Here is a 12,677-nt window from a genome sequence, read left to right as displayed (position 1 = left end):
CTCTTTCCAGGAAGTGTGCCTTTCCATAAGAGCACGGGCCTTAGATGCTAAAGGGACCGACCCAATATTCTAACACTGTTTCCTTCTCTTCCTTCCTTCCTAGAATCTTATGGCAAGGGCCTTATATGACAATGTCCCAGAGTGTGCTGAGGAACTGGCCTTTCGCAAGGGAGACATCCTGACCGTCATAGAGCAGAACACAGGGGGACTGGAAGGATGGTGGCTGTGCTCCTTACACGGTCGGCAAGGCATTGTCCCAGGCAACCGGGTGAAGCTTCTGATTGGTCCAATGCAGGAGACTGCCTCCAGTCACGACCAGCCTGCCTCTGGACTGATGCAGCAGACCTTTGGCCAACAGAAGCTCTATCAAGTGCCAAACCCACAGGCTGCTCCCCGAGACACCATCTACCAAGTGCCACCTTCCTACCAAAATCAGGGAATTTACCAAGTCCCCACTGGCCACGGCACCCAAGAACAAGAGGTATATCAGGTGCCACCATCAGTGCAGAGAAGCATTGGGGGAACTAGTGGGCCCCACGTGGGTAAAAAGGTGAGTAAATGACTAACTAAATTTTTGTTCCTACTTATTTTTTTCCCCCATTGCACTTGGAGCATTTGGAAATGTTCCCAAATTAATAACTTGAAGCTGCCAATAAGTAGATATAACCAATACCTTAGCTCGGGCATCATGTTTACATGATTTTGCCATTCATCCATCATTCAGCAAAACTTCTTTGAACTACCACGTGCTGAGTACAGTTGATTTCCAGCCCTCCTAAGTTCCTGTGTCACCCTGGGTTACATGGGTTATTAAACTGTTTCTCTCCATCTTTCTCATACATCAGCTTCTAAGCCTTCATTCTGTGCTCAAATCGTTTCCTGTCTTTTCTGTTTCTTCATTGAGTGGAACAGACACCAAATCTCGTACAAGCCTGATGATGCAACAAGGATCCTCCCTTGGCCAAAAGCTGAATCATGACCTCAGTGGCCTGGCTGGACAAGGAACCCACCCAAAGTAGCGAGAGTAAGGAAGCTGGGAGTAGGTCATGCCGACCAACTTGTTCTATAGAGTTGTCAGCTTAGTTTGACTCATTTAAAAATGCATAGATACTAGTGGAATTGGGATGAAGCCATCCTTCTGTCCTTCAAGTCATTCTTATAATAATGCCTGAGGCAGTGGGTGAAAACAGTGGAGCTTGGATATTTAGGAAGGAATTAATTTAAAAATACAGTGTGGGGAGCTCTGCAACACCCTGTATAATCCCAAATACTTTAGCAATTTGAGGTCAATAGAAATTCACTAATGGAACAATGAATGTTGAGCATCTAATATATTTTTGATGCTTGTGATACAGTGATTAATTAAAGATAAACAAAGCCCTGGTGATGCTTACATTGCCGTAGGGGAGACAGAAGCAACCAAGAGAATGCTAGGTAGGGACACGTGTTATCAGGAAAATAATGTCAGTGGACTGATCGGGGGTAATACTCACAACCAAGGTGATGCTTATGTGAACATCACAAGGGAGGGATTTTCTCTTTCATTTGCTGGCAAATTCCAATGGGTCCTACAAGGTTTGGTATTAGGAATGAACAAATTTAACTGGATAAGAAGATATCCCTGAATTACAAGAGGAAAGATGCAATTACATACCAGAAAGAGCTTGTTGACCCTTAGAACACTAACTATAGATGTGTCCTGCCCCAAGTAAATCTAATACGAAGTCTGATTTTACAAACATCTGTAAATTAGGGAATATCTATTTGATGCTATTAGAATCCTCTGTTGAAAAAACAAAGGATTTCTTTAAACAATGAAAGCACTAATGCATTTTTGGGTACATGGAAAGAGGCAGCCTAGAGATCCAAGATCAGGATACTGCAGAGAGCCCTTAGTGTTTGGCAGGGGAGGTGCCAGGGCCACCCTCCTGCCCTCCCCACCCTGGCCATGTCACCACCCCAGACCCTGACCCTGTGCGGGTAGATTCCTTTAAACAACAAAAGCACTAATGCATTTTAAAATCACCTTTGATATAAAAAGTGTGTTTTATAAAATACTTCTCAAGAGCACGTGTGTGGCATGAACTGAGCGTATGTTCCTTAAGAGGGATTCCTCAAGGGTGATGCACAGCTTTTAGACTTGTACTGCCCACGACAACGATGCCTGCCTAGAGGTGATAAACTGACTTGTGGCTTTTCAGTCTTCCTTGTCCTAGGAATTGTACATTCAAAGGGAAAACGAAACCTGGCCTCCATCTCCAGAGGGGAAAAATAACAGTTGAAAGGTGTAACTATAAATAAGTAACTTCTCTCATTCTTAGTCCTGGTTGTTTGCACCTTAAAAATAGCTCTCCCACATCTGAGCCAGTGTGAGGCAGAAGGGGAGGGCAGAACAGGAAATGCTTGGCTGGGAGGTGGTGGGCTCTAAACTTTCATCACAGTTGACTTTGGCAGGAAGGTAGCGTGTTTTCCTTTTTAGACCCAACCTTTTCAGCTCCAAGTCGGAGAAGCCTAAGCCTTCAGACTTCTTCCCCTTGTATCTGCTGGGACTGCCCTGCAGGCTTTCCCCATGGCTCCCCATCCTTCCAGAGGGCAGAGATATTGACTCATCTTCCCTTGGATTGATGTCAAAGGGCTGAGGTGCTGGGGTGACCCTCGGGCACTCACATTCCATGTTTTGTTTTGCTTTTTTTAAGTCTACACTCAGTAGAACATTTTCTGTTTAGCAAAGGTAGATGAGTCCTGCAGGAGGAAATCAACTTCTGAAAATGATCTGTGCCAGCCCTTCCAGGAGTTGCAGCCAGGGCTGAAGAGTAGGTCATGCCTAAAGCATCACACAGTCAGGGTCTGGGGTAGTGACATGGCCAGGATGGGAAGGGCAAGAGGGTGGCCCTGGCACCTTCCCTGCCAAATACCAAGGGCTTCTCCACAGTATCCTGATCCTGGGTCTCTAGGCTGCCTCTCTCCATGTACCCTGGACCAGTGGTTCACACCCATGGGAGTGTGGTTGCCTCTTCCTTTCTTTTCACTCCCTTCCTCACTTCTCTTTTCTATCTCTTTCTCTCTCTCTCTCTGTCTCTCTCTCTCTCCCTGTCCCTCCCTCCTTCCCTCTCCCTCCCTTCCTCCCTTCCTTCCTTTCTTTCACAGTGGAGATGGCTTAGCTGCTAGGAGGTGATTTTAGCCTTCCAGGCAATTGCAACTGCTTTAAAAAAAATCTGTCAACATCTTCCTGGGTATAGGATATTCTCAGTGGGTGGGAATCATTCTAATGACTTAAGCCTAGGCCCTAAGAGATAATCCCAGCGCACTGGGGATCAGGCGTGGCTTTTTCATTTTTCTGAGTTTGCATTTTAGTAGTTTTACTAACTGCCTTAATAAAGCAATTTGCTCATTTTCTCTTTAAATTTTTCATCTGTAAGATAATATGAGCCCAGAACTAGATATGCCTGATAGTTTAAGCTATGGTCTTTAAAAGCTCTTGAATAAGAAAATGAGGAGGCAATGGAATCTTATTCTGAGCCACTGGGGTGGGGTTTAAAAATGTTAATGGGCATAGAATCACCCATAAAGGTAGGGACAGTGAGTTTAAATGCAGATTCCCAGATCTTTCCCTTGGAGAAATTAATCCAGTAGGTCTGGTTGGGGGCCCAGGAATCTGCATCTTATTGAGCTCCTTGCATAGTTTTGTGGGTGGTGGCCTAGGACTAGACTTTGAGAAACATTGTAAAGGGAACATGAAGGGGCTGGGACATGTTCCAATCTGATTATGATTTGGGACTTTCCATAGTTCAAAATTCCCTTGATATTGCCACAGACTGTGGGCTTCGGAAGTTTTACCCAGCACTGCTTTTTTCTACTAATGAATCACTTAAGAAAAAAAAAAAAGACAGTGAATTCTGCCTTCTATCACTTCAGCTTTGCTCTCTTGGAAACTCCAGTCTCTACCCACCCTCTTGCATCCGCTCCACACTAACTGACATTCATCACATATTAAATCAGCATTTAGAGAAAGAAATATAGTCATAAAATCCCCACCCTTTTAGGAAACAAGCAGACAGTGTGAGAATTGTGGAAAGAGTAAGGCCTTCAGGGTTCAGCTGGTGCTGGATTGTTTCTCCATAGCTGTATATCCTTTGGTAAGTTACTGACCATCTCTACGCCTTGGTTTCTTCATCTATTTAATGGGAACGATACTAACTACTTCATAGGGCTGTCATGAGAATTAAATGGAAGCATACATAGAAAGTCCCTGGCTCAGTGCTTAGCATGGCAGGGGCTTAAAAGAATGCATCCCCCTCACCTTGCGTTTCCTTTCTCAGAGTTTATTTTCTACTACATCAGCCCTGTTGTGTTTCTTACTACACACTGAAAGTACAAGTGCTTTCTTGCTAACACATATGCTGTGTTTTTTGAGTGTGTGGCTTTCTCTTTGGTTCTGCAAGAATTCTGCAAAGGGTGGAAAAAAACTCTCCAAGTTATCTGAAAACCATATACGCTGACACCTTTACTTAATTTCATTGGTCTTTTTCACTCTGTGTTTTGTGCACAGGGCCGTTTTATCCATTAGGCGTAGTAGGCAACATGCCCAGTGCCTATAAGAATGTTTGGGAGCTGAATAAAAGATCTTTTGGCTCCAAAATATGAAACACAAAAACTGCAAAATAGAAATTAATAAACATTTAGGTCAATGTCTAGGAAACCATATCATGTTGGCCCCATTAATTGTTTTATTTAGGGCTCATAACTATCTCATCATATTAGAAAACAATATGTAGGTTATATTTTTCTCACTTTGCAAAGATTTCTAAATATGCATCGTGATTGCCAAGAACCTACAGGCAATCCTAAATTAAATAAGTTACTCATAGTCGAATAATTTGTAAAGCTGAATTATAAAAGAAGAAAAAAAGTTTTCAATTTTTAACAGCAAAAATTCTACTTAATATGGGATTACGGTTTGGGGTAAATGAAATCTACAAATGTTCAAAACCAAAAGCCTAAAAAGATCTAAAATAGTCTCATTTCTCTGCTTCAAAGATCAGTGAAATTGCTACCTGAGTTCATCCATTTCACAGTTGATCTGCATGGGAAAATATATGTGCTTCTCTGATTTTTCTTTGGATGTGTCGCTTTTATTCTAACTGCTGGAACTATTTGTTGTACCTCTTTCTGAAGATCAGTTTGGGGCTAAATTACAAGCTCCATCAACGCAGGGGCCATGGCTGCCTCCTGACTGCTATAGGCTGAGCACTTGGTAGAGCATCAGCCCACAGATAGCAGCCCAGTGAACCAATGAACAAGGTGGAAGCAAGAATCAAAGTGTTAAATTAGAGTTAACCTTTAATTAACTGAAAGGTGGTTCTGATCTTATCACACATCCACCCTCACACGCTGCTGCTCGAATCCCATGGTCCAGCTCATTACCATCTGGTATGAGAGGTGTCAGATTATATACAGTCACTTCCCTCGCTGAAAGACCTTTGAGAATGTCACTGCCTGTGTCCTGTAAGGGTAACTATTCATACACAATCAATGAGCACCTTGATGCAAAGCATGAGTGATGTAAAGAAGGGCTTATCTGAGAGTTTAACTTCTGTGCATTTTGCCCAATTTAGACAAGATTAGTTAACTCCTCTGTGGTCACCTAAGGAGGAAAACTAGCCTTTTTTTTTTTTTGAGTCAGGGTCTCACTCTGTCACCCAGGCTGAAGTGCAGTGGCGCCATCTCGGCTCACTGCAACTTCCGGCTCCCGGGTTCAAGCGATTCTCATGCCTCAGCCTGCCCAGTAGCTGGGACTACAGGCATGCACTACCAAGCCTGGCTACTTTTTGTGCTTTTAGTAGAGACGGGGTTTTGCCATGTTGGCCAGGCTGGTCTTGAACTCCTGGCCTCAGGTGATATGCCTGCTTCAGGTTCCCAAAGTGCGGGGATAATAGGCATGAGCCACTGCGCCTGGCCTAACTTTTTCTACTGAGGGGCAGAACTTCCTTTGCATATGTTATGATTTACCTAGAATGCCTTTCCCTTCTGTTTTCCCTGTGAACTCCTATCCATTCTTTAGAACCCACTCCAAGGTTCATCCGCTTCATGAAGCTTCCTCTCTGCAACCCAGAAGTTTCTCCCTTTTCTATGGTCCCAGAATATGTTGTATATTTCATTGATCTCAAGGGCTCCTTAAAAATGGAATGGTCTGCCATTGCAATGTGTGTGATGGTCTAGACTGGGGTAAGTATTGCTTTGAGGTGGCACTTGGAAAACTCAAGTAATATTCAGATTTACCAAGATCCTATGACATCATCTTTAAGGACCATTTTCTACCTTCCAAAATGGGTCACGGCCAAATGTTGGCAGGAAATGATTCAAAGGTTTTAGCCAGGTCTTCCAGGCCCATTCCTGAAAGGTAATGAAAGAAACAGAAATAGATTAGCTACAATGTTTGTACCTTCCTAGACACTGAGTCATCACAAACTACACACATACACGTACATACACATACACATACACACACACAGACACCCATAAGCTGTTGGCTAAGGAACAAGGACTTCCCTTATTGGAATTTGAGGCACTGTGCAATCTTGGTTGCCCAGAGCGACACTCAGATACTAGCCAACTAAATGCTATATATTAGCAGCATGACTTGTCTAACAACAAGCCAAAAATAGGTTTAGAGGAAATGAAAGCTTCCAGAAAAGTTAAACTCTGACTTCACCTCACTTTCTCCTGTTCCTTGCCTATACACACACAAAATACGTACACACCCAAAAAATACTCCTAGGGCAGAGGGTACTTCGGTTTCCTCATTTATAAATCAATAAAGTGCAACTATGTTACAGAATTGTACATTTCTACATAAAGATAATCCTAATTTAAATGAATTGTTTGCCTCGATACATGATTTTTGGGGCTATGCAGAGAACTGAACTTGCCATCTAAAATGCCACCCCTGAAGTTTCAAGATACATTTTAATATTACACAAAACTGGAGGTCATTCAGCACTTGAAGGGCAGGACTTTATGAGCTCACTTTGAAAATGAGAAGTATCTTTTCTCAGACAAGTCACCCAAGCCAAAGCAATGAGCAAACTGTAACACCCCTCCTTAAAAATTAACAAAAGTCCTTTTTGTTTGGCCAGTGCCAAAGCCTTCAAACTCAGTTGCACTTATTCTAAAGTTTATAGATAATGCATATTCCTAAGAGTGCATTAGTAACTTCTTATAAACCCACACCAAAGCAAACAGAGGTTAACCCTCCTTCTTCAATGATTTCATGCTAAATGACTGTGCTTATCAGTGCGAAGAGGTAAGAGACTGCTTTAATATGATGTCTGGCTAAGTAGGAGAACACTGTATTTGTGAGAGAGAGAGAACAGGATAAATTTATTTAATTTCATGATAAAACAAACAATATTCGTTGAACACATCTTTTTTTTTTTTTTTTTTTTTGAGACGGAGTTTTACTCTTGTCCAGGCTGGAATGCAATGGTGCAATCTTGGCTCACTGCAACCTCTGCCTCCCAGGTTCAAGAGATTCTCCTGCCTCAGCCTCCCAAGTAGCTGGGATTACAGGTGCCCACCACCTCGCCTGGCTAATTTTTGTATTTTTAGTAGAGACGGGGTTTCATCATGTTGGTCAGGCTGGTCTCGAACTCCTGATCTCAGGTGATCTGCCCACCTCGGCCTCCCAAAGTGCTGGGATTACAGACATGAGCCACCGCGCCTGGCCTGGTTGTACAAATCTTTAAAAAAAGACTTGCTTGAATACATTGTGCAAAATGCAGAACTAGAAACTGTCAGCAATCAAAAGCACTTCATTCTAACTAGCTGTGCCTTAAACGTTGTCAAGATAACTTCTAGAGAGATGTGCTGCTCCTGTTTAAAGTGTGTCAGTGCCACCCACGTAGGACAGTGTGTGTTCCTCAAAAGTCGGATGTAGGTCCAGCGCGGTGGCGCATGCCTGTAATTCCAGCACTTTGGAAGGCTGAAGTGGGTGGATCACCTGAGGTCAGGAGTTTGCAACCAGCCTGACCAATACCATGAAACCCCGTCTCCACTAAATACAAAAAAATTAGCCGGGCATGGTGGTGCATGCCTGTTAATCCGAGTTACTTGGGAGGCTGAGACAGGAGAATCGCTTGTACCTGGGAGGCAGAGGTTGCAGTGAGTTGAGACCACACTATTGCACTCCAGCCTGGGCAACAAGAGCAAAACTCTGTCTCCAAAAAAAAAAAAAGTAGGATGTAACTCCAGTAACATTTGAAGAGTACCAAGGAGTCCTCTCTTTAAAGGGATCCCACAGTATATCAGTTTTTTGAAGCAAAGAAGCCTTTAGCAAGGCCACAATCGCCTCTGATTATTTGATTAATTTTTGTAATACTTGGTTTTCTTAAAGCATGGCACACTTAAACCAGTTATTTATTGGAATAGTTTTTGTTTTCAAAGTCACCACCAATTGAATGTGCAGCCTTCACTGGTGTCATTACCCCATGCTTCCGTCTCATTTTGCAAGATAGTGTTAGAACTAAAGTGGGGGTGACCCCAAGGCGCCTTGAGCCTTGGCTCCATGTTAGGGATCCCATAGAGGTAAAACCACCTGATCCTCTCCATAGCCTCGTGAGGTGCACCTCACAGCATTTGCTGTTCAGAGGAGGGAACTGAGGTCTGAGAAGGAAATTCACTTGCTGAAGTTAACTTGCTGCCTCCAGTGAGAGGCAGGATTGATATTTGAGCCCACGTCTGTCTGACTCCAATGCTAATGATTTTTACATCCCGGCTGAAGGATGATGTTGCCAAGCCCTTAAAGAAGAAGGCATATTTGGACACCTCATTAGCAATTTGGGCACTAAGTCATACCCTGTTGGCCAGGATGAATTAAAGTTGCTGCCCAGGGCTCCCACCTCAGGTCCAGGGAGTAGCCTCAATACTGAGGGAATCTGAATTAAGGAACGTGGAAGTTCCCCCCACCCAGCTGTAGTGGGCAGTTTCAGAATGGGCTGATCCAGGAGTCCTGACCAGGTCACTAGGGTGATGTCTAGACTCCAGTACCACTGAGAACGTTGCTATGTTGGCTTTCTCTGCCACACGGAAAGACTGTCTTTTCTTTTTTTTCGTTTGTTTTGAGACAGACCCTCCCTCTGTTGCCCAGGCTGGAGTGCAGTGGTGCGATCTCAGCTCACCACAGCCTCCGCCTCCTGGGTTCAGGTGATTCTCCTGCCTTAGCCTCCCGAGTAACTGGGACTATGGGTGCGCGCTACCATGCCTGGCTAATTTTTGTATGATTAGTAGAGACAAAGTTTCACTACGTTGGCGAGGCTGATCTCGAACTCCTGACCTCGTGATCTGCCCACCTCGGCCTCCCAAAGTGCTGGGATTATAGGCGTGAGCCACCACGCCTGGCCTAAGACTGTCTTTCCAAATGACTTCAAATTCCTTCAAATGGGTAACTTCATTTAACCAGGTGGGGGCACCTCCCAAAACACAAGTTACCCAGACTTCAAGTTGTGGCTCTCATATAAGGAAGTAACTTTCTTTGAGAGTATTTACTTGTGAAATTAGAAAAGTAGTAAATTTCTGGAAAATGTCTAACATGTATTGCTAGTGTAGGCCACAGGGCATTGAGAAACGTATACTGCTGCACTGCTGGCCCAGCTAACCAAGGGTCTCCTTCACTTCTTTGTCATTAATAGCCTGAGTAACTAACTCCACTTTAGTTCCCTCAACTGTGAAATGGCAAGTGACGCTAGATTATCTCTAATGATCTTTGCTAAAATTTTATGATCCAGATATCCTTATCTGATTCTTTCTCAGAATCACTTTAACAGTTTAATAAAAACAGCCTGACATCAAGTTTTTTTTTTTTAAAGAAAAGATACTCAAGCATTGATTATAAATTTCAACTTGGCCCTTAAGTTTTTGCAAACCTTTCCTACTCTTCTTTTAGGATCCAGCCCACCATCCCATCCAGAACCACAGTGCCCTTTGGAAGACAGAGCTATGCCAAAAGACAGCAGGAGCAGGCAGGGACACAAGGAGGCAGGGGTTGGAGTGTGCTGAGCCAGTGAGAATCAGTGTTTGACAGACCTGGGTCCTGTACCCAAAAAAACTTCCAGAGTTCCCCATTAAGGAGCACTCTCATCCCTGTTTTGTTACCAAGAGCTAAGAAAGCACTTCATCCTGGAACTCATTGTTTTCTGCCCATTTTCCCCTATGTAATCCTCTTGGATTTTGCAGAAGATGTTTTAGACCTGTTGTCTGTGGACACGACAACCACCTGCAGAGCTGGCACCGAGTTCTGCGTCGTGAGTGGTTTGCCCCATCAGCCACTGCATCCTTTCTTCCAACTAAACCTGAGCATTCTCCTCTTTAGGAAGAAATGATACCAATCGGCATTTGGGTCCCAAAATTCCCATCTCTCACCTCCTCTTCACAGTCCCATTCCCCTTAGGGCAGTCTGTGGGCATCTCTCTAAAATCCATTTCCCAGTCTAGATGTAGTGCTCAGAGTCCTGTTGAATTTATTTGGACATCAAAAGAGCCAAAATACTTGTGCTTTTTTATAGTTTTCATTCAAAGAACATTTCAGTCCACGAGACAGAAAAAAAATGGCTTTGCTGTATCCAACTTGTCACAGGCTTGTATTTGGCATTGTTCTGAGAAAGACCTCAACCACTTGTGAAACCCAGACGTCATTTCCCGTCGTGTTCTTTCATGTTAAATGCTTCTAGCTGCTCACTGGTGCTTGGTCACTCTATAACTAAATATTGCTTTAGCACTTGCTACACAAAGAGCTTCCTGAAAGCAGCAGGGGAGACATGCTAGGGGCTTAACAATCGGGGCACTGTTTCCATTGAGCGGGTTTGCTGCCCAGTGCTGTGTCAAATGAAAGTGACCCAGGAGCACCACTCCTCCACTTCTGAGCTTCCAGTTGTGACTTTTTCCTCACTGGGGAAAGAAGCTGGCTGTGATTTACATGTGGCTAGCAAAAGGCTTAGTTCTGGCGTAAAATCAGGCATCAGAACGACTTTGAAAGAAAGTAAATCACCTCCCCAAAATACATGGGAAAAAACTTCGTGAGCACCAGAGAAGCATTTGGAAGAGTTAACCTTGGACATGGCTTATGAGGGTGTACTTTTTAGGCCAGACTCAGTTTTCATTATATTGTTGCTATGCAAGTAAATAAATGAGCTCACTGCTACACCCAAGCTGGGCAGAGCGAATTTACAGAGAATTAATAAATCCATGGTAGGCAACATGTGGCTTTTCTTCTGGTCATAGAAAAGCAACTAGTACTCTTGGATTTTAAACAGGCAAACCTCTGTAGCTTTACAGTTTCTGAAAATTGGATCCCAGTTCTAACGGGCAGGCAGTGATAATGGTAATGTTTCTTTTCCTAGGGTTTTCTTTAAAGGGAAGGGATCAAATAGTTCATTTAAGACAAAGAGGTTATTATAAAGTCTAATAAATACTGTGGTAGCTCTGTTAATGCTTTTCAAGGGCATTTAAGTGAAAGAAGTCCTTTCCAACAGGCAGTTTTGGAAAGCTAAACACTCTTGTTAATTCATGAAACACAAAGAGAGATAATATAAATAAATCAGGGGCTGGGGAGGAATTAGAGATAGACAGGAAGCAGTCAAATTTTACTTCCCACATACGCCAAGAAAAGTGCAAATACATGGCTGCTAATCAGTAAAACATACTTTTAAATTCAGAAAATCGTAGGTACTATGAATGGTGAGATTATAAATCTGTAATCATTACAGCACAGGGACACTTTTTAACGTCTCATCAATTACCCATTGTTATTTCCTGAGCACCTCCTGGGTTACCTAGCTCCTGACTAGGCCTTAGGGAAGGACACAAGAAGCTGACTCCACACATTACTACTCTACTAAATTCATGGATAAACTCCACTGGTCAATAATCAAGGCATTATCTCTATATTGGAGGCAAAGGATTGCACAGTTCAGGCTATTTGTAATGTTGCTTTGGATTGTGGAGACTTAGACTCAGAGGAATCATGTGACATAGAATCTAGAACAGGTCTGTGTCCCATCATTCTCTTAGAAGAAAACTTTTCAAGTAATATTTCTTATTATTTTTTAAAATCTTGTTAAAATGACAAAATATATATATATATTTGTAATTTTTAAAATTTTGATGCATACAAAGATAGACACAGATAGATAATGTAGAAGTATAAATAATAATGTCACTAGAGCATGACTAACTAGTGAAGTTACCCAGTCTCCTCTCCATCCCATCTCTCTGTCTCTCATCCACTCTACCCAACTCTTCCTTTCAAAGAGCAGGATTTTTCTGCTTCGTTTTTTTACTGCTTTTTTCTTACCTAGAGTTGCTGGAAGCACATGGAAGGAGGGAAGTAGTCAAAACAAGACAGTGTTGTGAGGGGAGAGATGAGAAGTCATGATAAGTAGGTGGGTGGGTGACCCCCATGGCTGGCATCAGAAGGAAACATAGCAAAACATGGTGGATATGAGGATTGCTGTGGGGAGAGGGATTGGCCTTTGTGAGTGGCAGCCGTCTGCTCCCTTCCCGCTTCCCTTAGTGCTCCATTGAGCTAGCAGCATGCAGCTGAGAAGTTGAAGTTCTGATCACATGACCTCTGCCGCCACTACTCTGCCCCTATCACAGGCACCTAGCCAGCTCTGCATTAAGGAG

The 12,677-nt window shown here is 43.2% G+C and overlaps 1 protein-coding gene across 2 annotated transcripts in view; it reads left to right on the top strand.

Annotated features, from left to right (window-relative positions):
- The window catches only part of NEDD9 (neural precursor cell expressed, developmentally down-regulated 9), a 199,198-nt gene that overhangs the window by 168,692 nt on the left and 17,829 nt on the right, over window positions 1–12,677 (top strand). For both annotated transcript variants that reach the window (XM_054490961.2, XM_054490959.2), the window contains one exon: window positions 104–550. In XM_054490961.2, the coding sequence (XP_054346936.1) occupies window positions 104–550 (447 nt within the window). The remainder of the gene's footprint in view (window positions 1–103; window positions 551–12,677) is intronic.

The sequence above is a fragment of the Pongo pygmaeus genome, chromosome 5, assembly GCF_028885625.2.
Source record: "Pongo pygmaeus isolate AG05252 chromosome 5, NHGRI_mPonPyg2-v2.0_pri, whole genome shotgun sequence".
In the NCBI taxonomy this organism is placed as follows: domain Eukaryota; kingdom Metazoa; phylum Chordata; class Mammalia; order Primates; family Hominidae; genus Pongo; species Pongo pygmaeus.
This window is presented reverse-complemented; position numbering and strand designations above follow the sequence as displayed.